This window comes from Watersipora subatra, chromosome 7, assembly GCF_963576615.1.
Source record: "Watersipora subatra chromosome 7, tzWatSuba1.1, whole genome shotgun sequence".
In the NCBI taxonomy this organism is placed as follows: domain Eukaryota; kingdom Metazoa; phylum Bryozoa; class Gymnolaemata; order Cheilostomatida; family Watersiporidae; genus Watersipora; species Watersipora subatra.
Genome location: NC_088714.1, coordinates 44,036,390 through 44,058,946, shown reverse-complemented (window position 1 = coordinate 44,058,946; position 22,557 = coordinate 44,036,390). Strand labels below are relative to the sequence as shown.

The 22,557-nt window shown below is 36.7% G+C and overlaps 1 protein-coding gene across 1 annotated transcript in view; it reads left to right on the top strand.

The window, feature by feature from the left end:
* Positions 1-22,557, top strand: part of LOC137400792 (telomerase reverse transcriptase-like) — a 63,726-nt gene that overhangs the window by 1,373 nt on the left and 39,796 nt on the right. The window contains exons 2-8 of the mRNA XM_068087130.1: positions 11,631-11,758; positions 13,026-13,135; positions 14,467-14,555; positions 16,522-16,821; positions 17,682-17,793; positions 19,171-19,267; positions 20,663-20,845. Coding sequence (XP_067943231.1) covers positions 11,631-11,758; positions 13,026-13,135; positions 14,467-14,555; positions 16,522-16,821; positions 17,682-17,793; positions 19,171-19,267; positions 20,663-20,845 — 1,019 coding nt within the window. The remainder of the gene's footprint in view (positions 1-11,630; positions 11,759-13,025; positions 13,136-14,466; positions 14,556-16,521; positions 16,822-17,681; positions 17,794-19,170; positions 19,268-20,662; positions 20,846-22,557) is intronic.

The window sequence follows — 22,557 nt, the reverse complement described above, 5'->3', positions numbered from 1 at the left end:
GTTGCCTGTAGGTGGTTTTGACTGAGCCTTAATAGCCTTTTGGCTAGAACTGGTTACTGACAAAGCAGTCCCTTCTGCACCTCCCTGATGGGAAGTGTGGGGAGCCAAGTGGGCCTTCCCCCCACAGACAGCTGGTTGTCTGTAGGTGGCTTTACCTTAGCCTGGGAAGCAGACAGTCTAGCGTCCTTCAGAACCTCGTCTTTCAGGGTAGCCAAGTTTTTCAAGGCAGCCTTGGACTCCTGTTCATTCTCGATTTCCGGCTGGAACTGGTGATCGTCAACTTCTACGGCCGCAATAGCCGTCCTGTACTCCTCCTCTATCCTGGACTTGCGCTCAGCAAGGGCATGTTTATGCTGTAGGATAACCTCACGCGACATAAAACCAGACTGAACTTCATGAAGGAAGCTGCTCACCTGATTCAGGGAAGGTTGCAGCTTACTCTGAGCTGTCTCTGCATAGCTGGTGCTACGACCATGCACCTTTGTTTGGGGAACAGCTTTTTCTGAGCTGGTACCATCCCTCATGGATAACTTTCCTGGTTGACCTTGCTTCTTGTCTTTCCCGTCTCTGGGACCTTTATATTTTCTATCAGACCTATTTGTAAAGTTTGGCAACTTGCCATCATCTGAAAGATGCCAACGTGCACCAGCAGTAACCGGTCTAGGAGGCAACTGTGTAACTGGCTTAAAACCTTTTGTACACAATGCATTTACAACAGCTAATAATTTCAGCTGCTATATATATATATATATATATATATATATATATATATATAGCTTCACAGTTTATCTTCAAATCAGACTAGTTGGAATTGTCGTAAAAAGAAGAACAGGTTAGTGAATTACACCTTATGTTTCTGTCAATTTTGAAGAATGAACTATTTGTTTTATTACTGCTTTGTTTTTTTGCTTGTTATATAACTATTCAAATATGGATTATGTCACAAAGTGGTGATGCAATGTGACAGGTTCGAGATATATATCTGGTGTTGTGATTGTATCCTGATGTCTGCACAAGGCTAAGAGTTAAGACGTCCGGGTGTAATACTGCGGCTAACTATGTATAAGTAATATAGTGTCTATATAATAATATGCCGAGGATTGCTGTGAGAGTATAAAATAATCCTGTATTGCTGACTTGTAGACATGTATAATGTGAACTGAATTTTTTTTGAACTGCTGCAGTCAGGCTATTTATACCTCCTTACAATTATTCTAGAAACTTCCAGAAAATCCATTCAGGAAAAATCTAGTAATAGAACAATGCTTCTAAATTTATGATCATGACTCATCAGCGTATTGCGCAATAGCTATTGTCATGCTATAACTTTGTTTATGATACTATATACAGCACTCAGAATCTGTGACAGATTATATCTAATTAGTACTATGCAATTGCAGGCTTCACGGTACTAGATAATGCCTTACTTATTGCTAATAAATCAGTTATGAGGCAACCTTCCAGATCAGTAAAGTCTCCTTAATTACGCAATTCCAAATAACAACCCGAGTTTTCGGTTTTTTTTACAAAACCCTACAATGAACCTGAGTGACCATAGATCTGTGTCTACTTTTCAACTGAACATCTGCTTTGCCTACTACCTTTAACTTGGAACCATCTACTGCAGTCAAAACAGTTGATGGCGCTTTTAACTTTAAGCCTAACCTGTTGGCTGCTTTTTCGGTGACTGTTGAAACCTCGGCCTTTGTATCAAGCACAAAATCAACCTCCATATCATTTACCTTTAAAGTTCTGACTATCTTATCATCTAGCCATTTAGGACTAGAGGAAGAAAACCTCACTCATACTAAGATGATGGGAACGTGTGTAGTCCCTGTCTCTACCTGAACCTCTGTCCATATTCCTGTCACTTTCACTACTGCTACTCCTATCATAGCGATACCTGTTAAAATCCTGTTTCTGAGAGTCTTCAGAACCATTCCTAGCACATTCAATACTAGTATGGCCTTTCCTATTGCAAGTAAAGCACTTAGCATCTGGACAACTGCGAAGCCGGTGCTGCCGACTACGACAGTTGTAACATTTATCACTTTTAGGTGAAAGTTCACTCTCACACCTAGTGCGCCAATTATGTCTATCAGCACTAAAATACTTAGAAAATCTAATAGAGTTTCTATGTTGGCTTCTACATTCATTTCTAATAGACTCATGACCTGAAGTTCCACATCCAGCCTTTGAGTACCTGTTTTTAGACCTATTATCATAATAGTCCTCACACTCCTTCCGAGAAGTTCTATGAACTTCTGCACCTTCACTATAGTAACGACTAGTGCTTCTAGTTTTATTTTTAGATTGCCTAGAAACAATGGCCACTACTTCTGAAACCTCTCTACCTCTAGCTTTAGCCTTAGCATCTTTTAGTACTGCTTCTGAATCACGAGCAAGTTGCCTAGCTCTGAGAATTTCACATAACTTTGCCCAATCTAAATTCTTTTCCTGCATCAATTGCCTATGTAGCATTGACTCTCTGAGTTCATTAACAGCTATTGCAAGAGCAAAATCTTTCCTGTTATCATCAACATCAAAGTTTAAATTCTTGCTGAGTTTCTCAACCCTTAACATATAATCCCTTTCATTTTCATCACATGTTTGAGAACAAGTAACGAATTCCATAACCTTAACATATATTGTTTCCTCTCCACCATAAATTTTATTTAGGTGATCCATGGCCTGCTCATAAGTAGAATCATGAGACTCTAAACTAAATCCTACAGACTGTAAAGCTCTACAGCCATCCTTACCTATAGCACTCAATATCGCAAGCAGTTTAATGCGACCGCTAAAGGTAACGTGACCTCCTTCAGCCTTACCCATTTGTAAAGTGGTAACTTCTACACATAAATTAAATTCTGACAGCCAAGACTTGTAAGAATTAGCTGCATCACTAGAGCTAATAACTAACCTGGGATAGTCATTGACATTAAACCTGAGTGCGGCCATCGTTAAAAATAATGAAGGCCGCTATCTCGATTACTTCATAAAAGTAATCAAAACACTTACCCTCGCTCTTCCTGAAGCGAATAGGTAATTAATCCTGTAGCAAAATCACTGAACACTATCACTTCTTCTTACACCATTGTCAAATGTCCCCGTGACGATTCGAGCACTGAACACATAACACTGTATCCTTCTCCTTACACCACACGACAATTTGAGTACTAAACACTGACAACACTATCACTGTCCTCCGCAAACTAAGTTTGCCTACGATGCCATGTTGTGTATTCACTCACCACAAGTTCACTCTTGTGTAGCAAGAGGAAGAACAATGCCTCTTATACACCCTTCTCTGTATCTAGTCAGCTATTCCTTAGCTTTATCAATGCACTGAAAAAGCTACATAATCCTGCAAGCCTGTGTGAGAGGCTTTGTCTCTCAAAACCGATCTGGCTTTCTTAGCCCAAGTTCCTGTAACATAGTCAGACGCACAAGAGACATCTGCATATACAACAGAATGCAGCCAGCCCATAGGATAAGCAGATAATGCGTACAAGCAGCAAGACGCATAAAAGATGTCAAAAGATACAATAATTAAAAATGTCAAAAGAAAATTGGAAACTTCCGAATTAGAAGAAATCAGTCATGGAAACTGCATCAGCACCGCTTGTGGAAACTGCCAAAGGGAAGTGGAAGCAATTAAACCTATCAATCACCATCACCAGAAAACCATCAGAGAAACATTAGAGACGAATCAAATGAGTACACACATATAGATCTGCCACCCCTGTCAAGCATGACCTAGATACCAGGAGTAAGTTACGAGCTCCACCCTACACGCCGACATCACGTGCACCAGCTGAAGACTTACGCAAATAAAATATCTTCATACGCCTGACAGAAAGCACTGAACCTTAACACTCAACCTACACCCACAGGCTAACCATCCCACAAGCCAGACATCTATAAAAGAGAACAGCTCCAATGACTCAGCATCTCTATCCCCATCTCTAACTCCATCTTTCTCTTTTTCCTGAGGACTTCCTTGGACACTCTCCCCTCTGCCTGCTGAGGAGCCTCTCTCTTCTCTACCGATGGAGCCTCCTTCATCAGCTGAGCCTTTTCTACACCACTATCTCAACTGCTGACACTCTCTACATATGGCCTCTCACAACTCTCGTTTGACTGTCGAAACTCACAGCTGTACAGGACTGATCAACAAGCATAGACGACCGTTCGAGTAAGGGTGTAATTTTTATTAGCTCTTCTAATTGTTTGTCATTAATATTATATTATTGTTTTAGAATTTTGTTAGTTCTGTATTTCATTGTTTGTCTTATAGAATAAAGAAGTAACGTTGACTGGTAAATATTAGTATTGCTTACAATAGCTCAAACACCTTCACTTGTGCCTGAACCAGTAATAATCAAATTAGTTCCCACAAGCTAGGCAAAAGTGCTCAAACTAAACATGGTCAAAATAGAATAATAAGACAAGCAAATTCAACACTGATGTTGTGTGTGGATTCGGATTAGTTATGCATAACATAATTTCTCCACAACCACTCATAACAATGTTGTACATAACTAATCCGAAGCCACACAACATCAGTGCTGAATTTGCCTTGTCATCATTTTTTTATTTTGACTGTGTTCAGTTTGAGCACTTTTGCTTAGCTATCGAGAAATTTATTGATTATTACTGGTTCAGGTACTAGGGAAAGTGTTAAGCAATACTGATATTACCAGTAAAAGTTACTTCTTTATTCTGTTACTCAACCAATTAGATTACACAACTAACAAAGTTTTGAACAATAATATTAATGACAAAAGGTTAAAATAGCTAATAAAAGTTACAACCTTACTCGAACGGTAGTCTATGTTCGTTGCTCTGTCCAGTACAGCTCCGAGTCTGGACAGTCAAACGAGAGTCATGTCAGTTCATAGATATAAAAACTTAGCGGTTGAAATAGTTCCGGAGAATAGGCCCAGCTGATGATGGAGGAAAAGGCTCCGAATGCAGGGGAAAGAGGCTCTGCAGGCACAAGGGGAAAAGAGGTCAGTAGGTGGTGGGGAAGAGCCTTCAGAAGCAGGGAAAAGAGAGAGGCTCCACAGGCAGAGAAAAAGGCCTTAGCAAGCAGAGGGGAAAGAGAGATTGAGACATTGGAGCTGCTCTCTTTAAATTAGAGCTGCACAACGATTATAAAAATTAATCGCGATTAATAACTGGTCTGAACCAGTTAATCTTCGATTAATCTTAGAATTAATCTAGCAAAAACCTGCATATTCAAAAACAAATAATACAGCTACATATAGATTAATTATATTTTAGACAATTGTTAGCAGTAGTACATGTTATGTACAATGTACATAAGTTACAATGTAATAATTATTATGAGTATGAAAACTGTCTATGAAAGTCTATAATTAAGCCAGCCAAGAGTTGAGGCAGCACAGTTTATTGACATTATCTGAATAGAGAGATGCCCTCTTCCTACATACAATATTGCCAGCTTTAGAGAATAGCCGCTCACAGGGACAGTAGTGCCGGTAGTCAGTAGTATTAGTTGTTGTCTGCGACAGCTGGTGATGATTTCTGCACGGTAGGAGGAGAATCAGTTAAAATATATCCTAATGATGATGTGCTGTGGTGGTAAGCAAATTCTTTCTGGCATATACTGCACTTCGCTTTCTTGTTTACGCTTCCAACAACTTATAGAAATGCGCTACCTAGGGTGGAAGACATTTTTCTGCTTTCGTGTTCCAATAAAGTGTCAATCTTATATTACTAATATTCTGAAGCTGAAATATGGTTGTGATTTTTTTGAAAAATGAAAAACATGTATAATTTACTTTTAAGAAAGTTTTTAGAAATAAACAAAAATAAACCTTAAGATACGTATTAAATAATACTGAAATCACTTTTGTTGCTATTACATAGAAACATGTTCAAACAACTAACAACATGGCTGCTTACAGCTAGATCGACACGGCGCTTGTGCATTGTATTGTATAAACAAGTTTAATGTTAGCGACTCAATGTGTTTTCATAGTTGAGCGCAAAATAGTTGTGGTTTAATTTATTGGTAAGAAAGGGTTGTTTGTCATAATATTTATTGGTTAGTAAATTAAATGCTAGTAACCTGCTACATTAACGGTATGGTACTAAATAGTACAAAGGAAAGGAACCACATCAAGATCATCATCGCGGTTGCATTTTAATTGAAGATTAATTGGCCCAACTCAGTTTATCGTTTATTTGTATAGACCGCGTTAATCGTTTATTTAACGCGATCATTGTGCAGCTCTACTTTAAATAAATATCTCTATTAGCCTGTGAGGTGCTTAGCGCTCTGTTCTATATGTTCAGAAGATTAGTAATTGACTGAACTTGTCTCAAGTATCTCATGGGAGTTTACTGATTGGAAATCATGACTAACTCCAATGGTTTTGGTCATGTTTGGTAGAGTTCAACTTTCTTTTAATGGTTTTCTGGCAGTAATTGACGTTTCTTTTTTCATGGTTACCTCCACTGGAAGTTTCTAATCTGGCTGCTGATGTATATGATGTATGTTTGACTGTCTTTCCTGATGGTACCCTGATGTACTAGATGTTTTTTGTTCATTGTAATATTGCGGGTCTTTCCGACATTTCTTCATTATGCTATCGGCTTTTGCTAATACAACAATGTCTTGTAAAATCGCTATTACTAAAACTAAGAGATGTATAAGGAACCTGATTTGGTAATATTAAACAAACTAGCCTTGTTTTAACAGACTTGTAGCATTATAAAACACATCAAGCATTTACCAGCCAAACTGCATTGCTTACAGAGCACTGCCTTTCAAATAGAGCTCTGATTTTACAATATAAGAACTACCATTCAGAGTGACTATATATAATTTTTTTAGACAAGTTAAAGGTAATTCAGGTATTATCATAGATATAGTAAACCCTAGATTGGCGAATAGCTATCATTACAACGGAGCAAAAGTGAGACCTATAATTGGCTGTTGTTCTCACGACGTTACATCGCAGTGATGTGCATCACGGCAACAGAACCTTCAGCTGAGCAATGAGTTTAGTAGTGAAAGCATGCTTGTCCTACTAGTTTGTAAGTCATAAACGTTACAATAAGACCAAATTCTTGGTGAAATGTCATCAGAGGAGACTACAACACCCCAGGTATGTGAACCCACAATAAAAATTTTAAATACTTGGTAAACCTAACCTTTGCACGTGTACTATACCATTGGTTCACATTGTAAGAAACTACTGGAAACTAACTACCAACTCAACTGAACTTGTCTTATCATGGTCTCATAACAACGAACATACCTTTCTATGATTATTCTGAATTGAAAGTGAAGTAAATGAATGCTTGGGACTATCAAAAGAAAGAGTGTCTAGACTGATTACAATAACACATATTACACACTTGTCTCTCAGCTGATAGGGTTGTAATCTAGCTTAGCATGATTGATCAAATACCTTTTTTGTCTCATTCCAAGTAATGTAATGATATTCATTCTACTACATGTATGTATTGTTAATGTTTAGGCTAAGAAAAAGTCAAGCCGCAGCTGGTGCTGTGCCTAAGGATGTTCAAGCAATCATGAGAAATGTCCAAATCTGGCGTTTCACTGCTTTCCAAATGAGAAACGAGCTGTAACCGATAATGCTTGGGTAAAAGTGGTGCCAAGACAGGATTGGACTCAAGGATCAAGCTCTGTTTTATGCAGTGGACAATTTAAGGAAGATTGCTACAAGGTTCCATCAGGTATTGGAAAAAAACCAATGCTACAATCTGGCGCAACGCCTACATTATTTACAGCTTATCCAACCTACCGTCAGCCAAAAGTTGTGAAAAGACGGACACCAACCATAAGAACAGAAAGCCTGCCGAAACATGGAAGAACATCTCAGACAGCAGCCAGCACCATAATACCTGACCCTGAAAATACTACACCTGGTGATACTACTATCCATGATGATGAGCAATCTGCAGGTTCTGACAATCAGGACACACCTACAGCCTCGACAACAAGCTGCCGCCGTGGTACTGTTGAGATACATGTAACAGCCTGCTGTCACACGTATCTCAATATTAAAAAGAAGAATCAAAACTCTACAGCAGAGAGTTATTAGTTTAATTTCTATTTGGTCACTCTTTGTATTATCAATGATATAGAAGCTTCTAAATCATTGGTATTATCCATTACCATGTGTCTAAGATTCTTGCCTTACTCATCCAAAGTCAGTTTTATATATTATCAATAAAATATGCAGTTTCACATGCACAAACTATGGAAAAATTGAGCAGTTTTTAGTGTTAAGTCAATAGGAGTTCATTGATCAGCTGATTTACTTTACACATCACCATGACGTTGCGTCATGCTAATTATAGGCCTCACTTGTTTTGATTATTCGCATATCTAGGGTTTACTATATCTATGGGTATTATAGATACACTTTAACCCATAGTGTTGTGAATGTGTTACACAAAATCTTTTAGCAATTCTTTGACCAGTTCAATAAGCTGGTCAACATATCAGATCTAGATAAAAAGGGTTGAAATCTGATGGCACAGAGACCAGCTGCTCCTGCTTAGATGACCCTTCTAACATGAATGATTTCATATTGATGACATTTTGTTATTGCTGATCATAGTGTTTTAGGATCTCACAGTTTCACTGACATGCAAGCTTTGGTAAGCGGAATCATGATTGCTGCATGATAATTCAGTGTCATAATCAATACTAAAAACACAGAGTGCATTTGTTCGCTGTAGAAGTTTCTAAAATGTGTCTCTAAATCATGTACAATCACCAGTAATGGAAGCCAATAAAATCAAGACCTATATATCTCGGAAGTACTATAACTGGCAGTGCTAAGGTGGACCATGAAGCCCTCCTAAAGATGTGAAATGCTAGTGCAGCATTTTGAAATCTGAGGACTAGGTTCTGAAGCAATTATCTTGTTCAAAGTGAGGTGCCAGGTATATCGTTTATGGTGCCGGCAGCATCACTTGACTGGCTACAGTATGCAAACTGACCGACTGCAAGCATATGTCATGTGACATCTACGATCAATCATGGTTATCTCTTAGAGGGATTAGATTGATACTGCAGTATTCCAAAGAGCAAAAACACCATCTATCAAAGCCAAATTTATCTAATGAATTTGAAATGGTTTGAACATTTTGAAAGGATAGATCACCATCATGTCTCAATAACTGTCATAGACCCATTGAAATAAGCAAAGTGCAAGCTGGATAGCCCTCAATTGAGATTTAAAACCTATGCAAAGAGAAGTATGAAGAAAATAATGAGAGGTCATGACAAATAGTAAAGGATGACAAGAAATAGAGTAGGTTCTAGATGTTGGATGAGATAAAGTTATAAACAGTCATTATTACATCCAATAGATTAGTGCGCTTTTGAAGTCCTGTTCTTCACTTTCTGCTGTTGTTGCTTTTTTCAACTAGTGTTGCTGTTAGTTCCCTTTACTGCCTTTCCAAATGTCTGCTATGAATTTTATTTGCAGAGTGCACTTCTGCGTAGCCAAGCTTACACTTCCTTGGTTGCTTTTTTATTAGTCTATTTGTAGCATCTTGTTTCACATGTTTCTATAACGTATTTGTGTTACTCCTATGTGAAACTACCTGCAGTGTTTTTAAAGAAATGATCCTAGATTTATGGTGTGTGTAATGAATTGAACAAATTGAGGTGTATTCAGCTCAACATATTAAGGTTTTAGCATACTATCGAAGACCGGTGCGCCATTTGCGATTTGCCAGTGGATAAGTTATAATCTTTCTTTTCCTTCTGAAGTGCCTGTAACAGCCTATTCATTTATTTCTTTCTAATTCTTCTTTAGACATTCTCATCAATCAATCTGAATCGATTTAAATTTCTATCATTCTCTTACTCTCTATTACTCTGAAATATACTTACATCTGTCCATAAACTCCCTCGAGTTCATCATCATAATCCATGTATTAACTCCTGTGTCCATGTCCTGTGTTTATGGACAGATGTAAGTATATTTCAGAGTAATAATGAGTAAGAGAATGATAGAAATTTAAGTTGATTCAGATTGATAAAAATGTCTAGAAAACAATTATAAAGAAATGAATGAATAGGCACTTCAGAAGGAAAATAAAGAATATAACTTTTATACTGGCAAATCGCAAATGGCGTACCCATCTCTGATAGCATACCAAGCATAAACTAAAGTTGTTTGTAGAGGTCTAGCTGTATTCTCCTTCCCAAGTTTTCTACTTGGGTGCATGTGTGTCAGTGAATGCCTGCGAACAATCCCTCGAAGATCGAATATGATGTCTGCTTAGCTTACTGCAAGGAAAGGCTGTGTGTGTTTTAGGAGCCTTGTTTTAGGAGTCATTGTTGTACAAACAATGACTCTCCGTTCTTGGTTGGAAATGTCCGAGTCTAGTGGTAAGGAAATCTCGGCTGCAGACATGGCCAGTTGCAGAGAGCAATTTAAGGTTGAATGTTATTCCTGTCACCACCAGCGACCTTCTTCGGGAATTGAACCCCAAATTGTTGTTTGCAGGTCAGCAGTTCTAGACCACGAGGCTACAGCTGCTCTCAAAGTTTTCTATTTAGACAAATTTATAACAAGAAAAGATTAACAAGTGTTGACTAAATGTTGGTTTGGTTCGATGGACTAGATGTTAACCGTCTGCCTTCAACAAATGTTGGCAGACTGAGTGCCCTAACACAAGCTCAACTTCAAAGATACTGAAGCAGCAAACTCAAGGTTAAATCAAATCAATCAATAAATGAAGTCTCTCTCTCAAAATCTTGCAAGTAATTTAATTACTTACTTTAATGATAAACGTACACAATTTCTTTGCAGAATTTATCAGAAAATTTCGGTATTTTCTATCGTTTGTGATTATTTTGATGTTTGAGGAGGTCTGACTGCCAGGATGTTTCAAGATTAAAGTTGATAAAACTTGATCACGGTTAAACACTCAGCAGAAAAGTATGTGCGAAATGATGTCACTAGTTGTTACCATTGCAGCAGTTGATATCAGCTGTTGCGTTGAAGTTGCGGCGTTACTCATCTCTATTCTGTCAGTCTCTTTCTGGCTATAAATATTGTAATTACACTTTCGGTTGATCTGAGCGTTTTAACCGTGATCAAGTGTTATCAATTTTAATCTTGAAACATCCCAGCAGTCAGACCTCCTCAAACATCAAAAATAATCGCAAATGATAGAAACATATCGATGCTTTGTGATAAAATAAACTAAAATTTTAGTTTACATCATATTAATTAATTACATCATAATCGCACTTACGATTGCTCTAAGCGTTTTAATGCGATTAAGTTTTATTGATTTTAATCTTAGAACATCTTGGCAACCAGATCACCTTAAACATCCAAAACAATTGCAAATGATAGAAAAATACAGGCAATTTCTGGTAAGATAAAATATACATAAATGTTGTGTAAGTCTAATTGAATTGTTCACATTGTTTCAACTTGTACTCTAAAATGAATCATGCTTGTACCTGTTCCCTCTTTTATCTTAAATCACCAGTATACATGTATATCCTATTCTAACCGTTTAAAACCTACATGTAAAGCTTTTTCTGAAAAAAGTTTTACATGTAGGTTCTCGAAAAAAAATGTTTTTTTCAGGTTTACCGATTTGGTTTCTTGATGAACACGAAGTAGTCGTAGTCTGCAGTGTAGAGGGTAAGAATGTGACACTACCAGAAACTGTCGTCTCTCCTATTAAATCTTCATCATACTCTGAATATTTAGAGGTATGTAACGGCAGACTGTAAAGTTAGGCACTTAGATCTGTATAATTATTTGTGGTTCTGAAGTGTGTTCATTTGACGTTTCTGTGAATACAGTTTTAAAACTGTTGCAAACCTTGTAGGTGATTAGTTCGATGTCTCTTAAAGGCATTGAATATCTTTAGGAGATATTAATCTTAGATATATTATTTTAAAGATATTAAAATGTCTAAAATATCTCTAATTCTTCTGCAATAAAGTCTTAGTTTCATAACAGCCACACGGCACTTTGTAGAAAATTTAATGCTCAAATTATGTTGTTTTGATATATTTTTGATGTTGACGTGTTATTGGCTGATAGTAAGCTATTTATAGAGCTTCGTCTGCTATTGTCACAATTTTTTCATACAAAAGTTAATAAAAACATCAATTTTAGTTTCTGTGATAATTATTCGACTATATGTCATATGGATCACCATACTCACTCAATGCTTGCAAGCAAGTTTAAGCAGGGAATGGCAGTATCTGAATGAAGTTGATCATAATGAATAAGTCCATAAATACTTATAATGCTTGCTTTAACCTGGCAGAAGCCCTTCGGCTCTCATGGCCCTCATGTAAGATAACTCCAATTTTAGTCAAATTATACAATCTACTATCACAAATACTGTGTCCGATGCTGTGATTGGATGTTGAAAAAAGATTCCATCGCACAGGATTAGAATGCAGATATTAAGCTTTACTGCCAGGAATTCTACCACATTGCTACATCTTGGAATAATTGTGCAGATAATTACTACAAGTTATTACTGATAATATAATTATATACAGATGATTATGATCTCTCGCGGTGAACTGGACTGCTAGGGTACTAGTTCTCATAAAAGCTTTACACCTTTTAAAATTGAAGCCATGAGTTATCCGAATAGGAGAATTGTCGTGGATCAACTCCTTGTGTTATTTGAATAAGGTTATCCAGATCATAAACCATATGGTAGTTGAATCACACTAATCATATTTCATTCAAAATCCTATTTATTCAAGCATTTATTATGTTGGTAATCTAGTGATAAGTTTTAATTCTTTCGTTACTAACTTGAAATGGAGAGATCATAATAAGTATCGTTATATGATAGGTGATATACCGATATAATCTAGTGATAGGTTTTAATTCTTATGTCACTCGAAATGACCTAAAACAAAAGTATGTAGTTTTCTCCTTCAAGGAATAAATAGAACTAGCGCACTGTAGCTTTATGTCTCAACTCTGAAAGGTTTTTGATATCTACAGGTGCTAAATCACCGAGTCATTGAGCCATATATTAATCACCAGCAGACCTCTCGGCGAGTCCTCGCTTATGGACTTCTCAGATCACTCACCTGGGCCAACCTATACAGACGGTATCTTATTTTATTCACCGAAGCTGTAACGCTTCGGAACCTATCAGATTAGTCCTCTGTGTCAAATGTATTGTTGATGTGATGTATTGCTGATGCAGGGATGAACCATTCGTAAGGTCTTAAGGTTGGCACACGCTGGACCCACGATGTTAAATTCATTTACTGAGTTTCCATACAATGATTGCTTAGTGACACATTCCCATATGGGGCTGCTATGTCGTCATGTCGTCATGGAAACAGTTGTGTCACTCTCATTTTGTCAGGATTCAGTGTCCCTGTTGGGAAGCGAAATACTCAGGTAATGTGCCATATTTGGGCAATGGAAACAGCCTTTTCGATCAACGGCGTCACACTTCTGCGTGCGCATACGAGTAGGTCTTGCTTTCAGAAAGAAGCACGACCTATGCGCACGCAGTAGTGTGATGCTATTTTTAGGTCAACCTAAAAATGGCGTCACACTTGTGGTTTGTCAAACTTTTCAGGTTTGTGACCTTATGAAGTGAGCCATGTTTATTACTACTGAATTTTGCGTTTATAAAAGTTTTATCACAAAACAGCACACAAAACAGCACATGCAAGGTCTGCCATGGTTGCTGCTTTAGAAATAGGTTTTTTGCTATATACGCTTCTATGAGGTATATCATAGGCAGCAGTACAAATGCCTAGTTGGCAGCATTTAAACATATCGTCACACTAGTCCATTTGGTTTGTACAACTTCAAAAAGAAAAGAGTTATTTCTTTATTAAGTTTATGAAATTCACGTGCCATACTTCTTTTTAGCCTGTGGGTGTGGTTAATAAGTGCAGGCCCTTTTTTACTGCCAGTTGAAATTTGTTATAAAGTGAGGATGCTAGGCTAAAGATGATATTTAGTAGCATTGCTTATTATGGCTACTCATAACGTTCGTTCCTGTTCGGTGATGTATTGGTTAACACTTGGGAATATCTAGCGGCAGGACAGTGGTTTGAGCCCTGCCACAGGATGTCAGGAAAAGCATCTAGTCATAAATTGTTTCCGCGCACAGGGCGACAACCCTGTCAGAAAAGCTGAGGTAGGCAACAGGAAACTCATGAAATGTATAAATCAATTAAGAAAGATCATGAGAGAGTTGCTTATAGCAGGCTACTCTTACCTAATGTTTCTAAAAGGAGAATAGCATATATTTCATATAGTTGTCGTAGTTTATGCTCTGTACGCTCAATCTGCGGAAACGATAATAATTTCAATAATTTTGTCAGAACTTTAACTCAGTTTGGCAGGACTCTTTTGACGGATAACCCCAACTGTGAAAAGAAATACGTAAATGATGATCGATATTTTAATGCTTTAGGTATGGAGGTTACCTGTTCAAGCTACTGACTGGTGAATATCAGATATTCGAGAAGCTTCTTGACACCACTAGCTACATACAAGTATCAGGTGAGTTAAAATGTGTCTGGAATTTACTTCATAGCTGATATGTATGAAGGGGTGGCTTTCATAGCTAATATGTCTGAAAGGGTGGCCTCAGGGCAAATCAAACTAAGTGTCCGATGGGCTATCATAAACCTCAATGTATGATCCCATTTATGTCCGACTTACATTGCTATACAGAACAAAAATTTAGCAAATATTTATTTTAACCTACGGAATAATTTCTAACATGCTGTGCTCAAAATCTAACAAAATTTCACAGCTTTTCAAGTCTTAAACTTGAAAAGCTGTGAAATTTTGTACTTACACTAGATACAGCTACTATAACATACACTAGATACAGTGACTATAACTTATGATAGATACAGTTACTATAACTTACACTAGATACAGCTACTATAACTTACACTAGATACAGCTACTATAACTTACACTAGATACAGCTACTATAACTTACACTAGATACAGCTACTATAACTTACACTAGATACAGTTACTATAACTTACACTAGATACAGTTACCTTACTATAACTTGGAGTAACTTGATCCCTGTTTGTTTTCATTTTCTATTAAATTTTTAACAAGTCTTAAACTTGTTAAAAATTTAATAGAAAATGAAAACAAACAGGGATCAAGTTACTCCAAGTTATAGTAAGGTAACTTGATCCCTGTTTGTTTTCATTTTCTATTAAATTTTTAACAAGTCTTAAACTTGTTAAAAATTTAATAGAAAATGAAAACAAACAGGGATCAAGTTACTCCAAGTTATAGTAAGGTAACTGTATCTAGTGTAAGTTATAGTAACTGTATCTAGTGTAAGTTATAGTAGCTGTATCTAGTGTAAGTTACAGTAGCTGTATCTAGTGTAAGTTATAGTAGCTGTATCTAGTGTAAGTTATAGTAGCTGTATCTAGTGTAAGTTATAGTAACTGTATCTATCATAAGTTATAGTCACTGTATCTAGTGTATGTTATAGTAGCTGTATCTAGTGTAAGTTGTAGTAACTGTATCTAATGTAAGTTATAGTAACTGTATCTGGTGTAAGTTATAGTAACTGCATCTAGTGTAAGTTATAGTAACTGTATCTAGTGTAAGTTATAGTAACTGTATCTAGTGTAAGTTATAGTAGCTGTATCTAGTGTATGTTATAGTAGCTGTATCTAGTGTAAGTTATAGTAACTGTATCTAATGTAAGTTATAGTAACTGTATCTGGTGTAAGTTATAGTAACTGTATCTGGTGTAAGTTATAATAACTGTATATAGTGTAAGTTATAGTAACTGTATTTAGTGTAAGTTATAGTAGCTGTATATAGTGTAAGTTATAGTAACTGTATCTAGTGTAAGTTATAGCAACTGTATCTAGTGTAAGTTATAGTAGCTGTATCTAGTGTAAGTTATGGTAACTGTATCTAGTGTAAGTTATAGTAACTGTATCTAGTGTAAGTTATGGTAACTATATCTAGTGTAAGTTACAGTAACTGTATCTAGTGTAAGTTATAGTAGCTGTATCTAGTCTAAGTTATAGTAGCTGTATCTAGTGTAAGTTATAGTAACCGTATCTAATGTAAGTTATAGTAACTGTATCTGGTGTAATTTATAGTAACTGTATCTAGTGTAAGTTATAGCAGCTGTATCTAGTGTAAGTTATAGTAACTGTATATAGGGTGAGTTATAGTAAGTTGCAGTAAATGTTTATCACTCCCCTTTTAAATCCAAAGTTGTTGTAGAAGCTTTGTGAGTCATATTATAACTTGAAAAGACAAGTTTGTACTGTTGATATAATCTTGGATACTTCTTCATCAAAATAAAGTAGGATATGAAAAAGGGATTTTACGAGTGAAAAAATATTTTCGCTCACATCTTCTTTAACACTTGAATAGGGCTTCAAGCTAAAAGTTGAGGCCTTTTTCTAATAGTTTTTAAACATACTGGCTCCGGCATTCCTTAACCTTTTACCATTCATTTTTCAGGACCATCTCTTGCCTCCTATGTTCTTTATGGAGGTCCAAACCATTGCATCCCTTCCAGAGCTTCATCTACTCAACATAATGGTACACAGGCTACCACCCAACCTCAATTGCCTCCTCTTCTCGCTGGTAGTCAGGCTACACCAAGGTCTGCGCCTACTAGGCATGCTAAGCAATCACGTGTCGCTCAACTGTCACGTCGTCAGCTTCAGTTCTCTGTTGGAAGAGGTAATAAAGACCTGATGAAAGTAGAAGTTGGTTCTCATATGCTGGCTTGTCAGCCGTGTCCTAAAATATCTCCAGGTAAGTCTACGGTTTTTTGTTTCCATATATTTTGGTTATTCTCTGATTTTACTGTTTATCACTTTGCAGCTTCCACTAAGGTGGGTTTATACTAGACAATTGTGACATGTAATTTTGCGGTCATATCTTTTGAGAAACATGGAGAAAGGCATATGATTTGCCAATTGACATTAGCGATGTTTATCAGTGATTTGTTTACTTTTGGTATCGCTTAATAATATTTGATAATGAACAGGCGATATTATTACTGAATTAATGGTAGACTTCCATGATCTTTTAAAAATGGATTATGATGAAATCAAAATACGCACATACGAAATACTCTTTTACAAAATGGTCAGTTTTGAAATGGTTCCTTTTGAAATGATTATTTATGAAATGTTCAATCATAAAATGGTCACTTATAAAATTTTTACTTACAAAATGGTTACTTATAAAATACTCACTTGCAAAGTGATTACTTATCAATTATTTGTTTATGAAATGGTCATATAAAAATGGTCACATATACAATGACAACTTATAAAATACTCAAGTTTAAAATGACTACTTATAAAATAGTCACGCATGCAGCAAAATTAAAATGTGTATTCATATTTGTATAAAAATTTGCCTGACATGACGAATTTGATATACAATGCTTATACAGGAACAGAATAACGTTGTATGTCGAGGGTTGACTGTTTGACATTTTTACTGCTACATGTATATATTTTAGAAACATAGTACCTCAATTTTCCCATGGTTTGTGTTAAAGACCTGGTGAAACATGAAAGTCGAATATGTTTATGAATGTTGTTATTGTACATGAATATTGTTTTCAGTCACATATTGTAGTCAATTATCCAGCATTCTTTTAGATAGATTATTTGGTGGAATGTCATATGCCAGGTGGTACCATGGCATATTTGGCTGTAGGCCAACACCTGCTGACACCTGTCATCCTCTGAAGCTTGTTCATCGCAACTTAAGGTGAGGCTATTTATGGTCAAGGAAGAATCTGTCAACTTTGCATCATCCTTGCTAGTTACCTCTGGATTAGCTACATCCTGCAACCGAAATTAGGTCATTTTTCTTAATTATCAATTATTCCTTTGATATTGCAAAATGATAAATATGTATGGTTTTCTTTTGTTTGTCTGTTTTCTACTTTTGTGATTTATGAAAGCATTTTATTACCTGGAGTTTCTGATCCCCGCATTTCTTGCTCTTGCACTATTTACACGTAGATTGATTATTCATGGCCTACTTTCTGTGATGAGCAATATTTTTTCGATAGAGTTGATCTTTACATTTGTATCACTACAATTGTATCAGCCTTATTTCATCAATGTTAGCAGGTGTATATACGTCTATCGCCATGGTTTTGCCGATCTTCTAACGTATTGATCTTTTATTAATCAAATATATGTCATAGACAGCGGCTCATTTAGGAAGGCTGTCAGCAGAGGGATTTATGTGAACACCCTTGATCAAGAAGCCCTGTCATAGGTGGCAAACTTTACTGTTTATGTAGAAGGTCGTATTAAGTATGGTTATACCTTTATTTATAAAATCATTTCATAACATGAAAGTTATGTGAGTAGAAACTGTGATTACAATATATATATATATATATATATATATACCCTAATCGGTTCCGAGCCCGCTTTAAATCGGACTTTTATGCATGACAAAAATGATTGACAACATGTAACAAATGCATCCATGGTAGAATTAAATTACTGCACGTTAAGCATAAAAATGAGAGTTGTACCTAATGTAGGTGATAAGGCATTTTGTTTATTGTTTCGTAGATTTATTACTCCACTATCGGGGCATTTTTGGACTTCAATTATCTCTTGCATTGTTTATATGGATAAAAAAAATTCTTTCTTTTTCACCACTTTTTTTCACCACTTCCTTGGGATCCATAGAATAGAAGTTAATAGACCACGAATGGAGTTGCAATAAACACTAACTAAAGCTGAAAAAAACTGCTCTAATATGTTGGGCTTTCAAAAATTTCACTCCCATGAGACTAAGGCTTCCCGATCGTCATGAGCCTCATTGGAAAAATGGAGAGGATTTGGGATTAGCAGTGAATGTTTTAGAAATTTCGCCTTTCTCATCTTTGTTAACAATTTCTTTCATAATAAGAGCCATTATTTCTTTGAAAAATTGTTTCAAATCAAAAAAATCTTTATGCAGAGGCTTTCATAAGTAATAGGGCTTTTCATAAGCCTTTCTTAATACAATTTCTTTCGTACAGTAGGTGGAAGTAGCACTGTAGTGTTGAGAACAGGAAGCCCACAAGCATCTGTTATCACACATGTATGGCGGTAACTGCTACATACATGTGTGTTGCAGGGACCTGGCCTTCAACCCACTCATTGAAGCCTATACAACTGTTCGACCCGATTCTGATGAAGATAATATATTTGCTCATGCTGTTCCACATTGGAAGGTACTTTCCTGCTCTTTGCTGTCTTGCTAATATGCTGGATATTCTGTCTCTATATGTTAGTTTCGCTCAAACTTAACTCTTCCTGGCTTATAAAGCATTGCAGTAGTAGGGTCTAAATGTTTTATGAAACTCATTATGGGCACAAGTTTGTATTTGTTTTTACTAGATTTGAAGTGATTTTTACTCGTAAAACTCAAGTTGATAATTATTTTTTTCAACCTTTAAAACAGGTTTTAATTCTTCAAATCAAATTGTAAAAGACACCGTAGGTGTCTGCCCGTAGATGTCTGCCCGTAGATGTCACCGCCCGTTACTTTACTCTCCACAAGACAGTCAAACAATAAACACACCGAGTGTTAGGCACTAGTATATATACCGTAAAACCTCTAATTGAGCGCCATAGCGTTAGATTTTCAACCCTTACTCTATAGTGGCGGTCAAATAGAGGTGGTGTTCAAATAGAGGCTGGCGGTGTATTTTTCAAATGACTCATCCAAATTTTTAGAAGATAAATTTAGCTCTTTTACGGGCGAAGTGAATATCGTCATCTTTTTTTGTTTTGGTGGAGTGACATTAACCATTTTGAACGCAATAAATCTGCTAACTTACTTCCAACTTGTCAAAAATATTTTAATAAATATTAGAGTTGCCCCGATTTTGGAATCGGTATCAGTGCCGATATGGGTGTCAAGTATCTGAATCGGTATCGGCCGATCTTTTCTTAAAAATCTGAAACTTGCGATACTTTTTACAGACCAACTATTTAGCAGAAAACCGTATTTTAGCCTGCTACACTAATAAAAAATCATTAACTGTAAGCTCCTTACTTTCACCTAATGAATTTCGGGCCTGCCACACAATTTATTTCATGTCTATAGCCTGATCAACACAGCGGAGGAAACTTTTTGCTTTAGCTAGGACGTAATCACAAAGTGTGGTATTTCCCAATTACAGCGATAGGATTTATTGCAGTCAATCACGAACAAGATAACAAAGATGGTAGACAAGAATGCAGTGTAATATTTCTATTTACTAGCATTACGAAAGTTAGTTAAACAGTCGAAACTAGAAGTCGAAGATGAAGATGGGAGGGCCGAAAAGCGCCGTTTCCATGATTCGCAAGCACGATGGATTCGATAAAGTTTTACGAATTGCAAACTTCGCTTAGCTTACGGATTCATGCCGTTTCCATGATGCGGATAGCTCGCGGATTGACTAAAATTTGCGAATTATGCGCGTCATGGAAACACAGTGATTGCTAATCAGCACCAAAATACTGTACCATAGAGACTGCATTCCAAACACAACGATAACTTATGACAGGTATATTTGGGGTGGATGTATATATTTCCCTCTTTCACCACTAGATGTTGTTGAAAGTCTTTTGTCCAGCAGGTATGCCAGTTGATGAAGAGGATTTTAAGCAAACTTCAGGTATCAAATCTGATGTTTGGACATCAGATTAGATCAGACATCAGAAAAACAGACTGGCATCACCTGTCCCAGCGTGTCATTGCTTCCCTGACCTCTAACCTTTATACCTCATTCACACTCAGCCAACTTACACGAGACATCAAGGTGAGAGCAGGAAGAGTACCTGCGGCGCCCTGCCTTCATGAAAAGCTGCCATCGCTGGCCCATTTTTGGTGTTTATGTTTATGTGGATTTTAATGAATTTTGCATTTTTGGTGACATTTTGATTTTTATAGAAATGGCAAATCAGCAGAAGTGTTCAACATGCATATATTTGTGAGACTAAGCCACATATGTCTAATTAGTCCTCGTATCCAGTTTACGTAAAAATTACCATGTAAAATCCGATATATAAATAAAAAATTTGACCCCTAAATTTCGTGCTTAAAAATCCATCCCTGACTCACATGTATACGGCGGTAACATTTTTCATGACACGAATTCTAGTAAAATTCTACTTCAACAAACCATCGCAAATCAAAATTACATGATATGGCATATAAGGATTTATTTATAACATAGTAAAATACTATTAATCCTGCTCAACATGAAATGAATCAAACACAAAGTCCCATTCTTCACCTTTCAAATTGTCATCGCTTAAATTCTCTTCTAGAATAACGTGTTTTCTTCTAATTTAATGCTTTTTGTAGTATCTGCTCCCAAGCTCACACTTGGGTAACCCATTTGACACATTAACTATCATCTTCCTATCCATCCTTTTTCTTGTACACGAATCACGATTTTTAACAGAAATCCGTCTTGAGGATTGGCTTCTCTGTTAAAAGCATTTGCATTATCAAAGGCAGCAGTTTCTTTCTATTGGCAAGTTGGGCCAGTTCGATTATGAACTATTGTTTTTTATTCCTTGTGGTCTTCAATAAAGCTATCATCTCTCGTTCTTTTGTTAAATGTTATACATATTGCCGACGGGACAAAAAAGAACAGAAGTTTTTGGTCATGGCGCTTTTGAATGTCAGTTCCTCGGTTACGCATCGTCCGCCTCTGATGCCTACTGAACTATTCGCGAACAAACGATTTGAACTACAAAAAGGGGTCGACTTACACGGCAGGTACAGTCCAGGGTCAAATTCAGGATTTTAAAACCAAACTTTAGACCTCCGCTTATATGCCGGGTCGACTTGAACGGGATTTTACGGTACTGTATTTCACGCACAAATGTGAGAGGAACGTAATTAGAACCCGAGCACCTCATGTGTATTTCAATCGTGTGCACTCCATGCATGGGAATTCAAGAGCATCCTCATTACCGTATATAAAGCGATTTTAAAATTCAAATTCTTTTGCTGTTATGATTTGCAGAGGTGTCTGATATGCGAGATCAGCTCATTTGCAAGAATATACAGTACATATATGTTTTAGCGTTTTGTAGTCAAGAGAGTACATTTCAGGCCATAATGTGCTTCTTTGTAGTTATAACTATGCTATATTTGGCATTAGTTGAAATCACTAACCTTTTCTACTAGTGTTTACTCCTGTTAGGTCTACGATGTGACCTTTATGTGACCTTATTGAAAACTCTGAATAGCCTTTGCCGTTATGTCTTAGCATGGTTCAAGTACTTGCATCCAAAACTTCATTTATTAGTCATAGAGAGTAGCCTAGTTTAGTGTTAGCCTGATGTACAGGGGTTGGCTCCGCCCATCCTATAAGCGATGTACAGGGGTTGACTCCGCCCATCCTATAAGTAATGTACAGGGGTTGGCTTCGCCCATCCTATAAGTAATGTATAGGGGTTGGCTTCGTCCATCCTAAAGGTGATGTACAGGGGTTGGCTCCGCCCATCCTATAAGCGA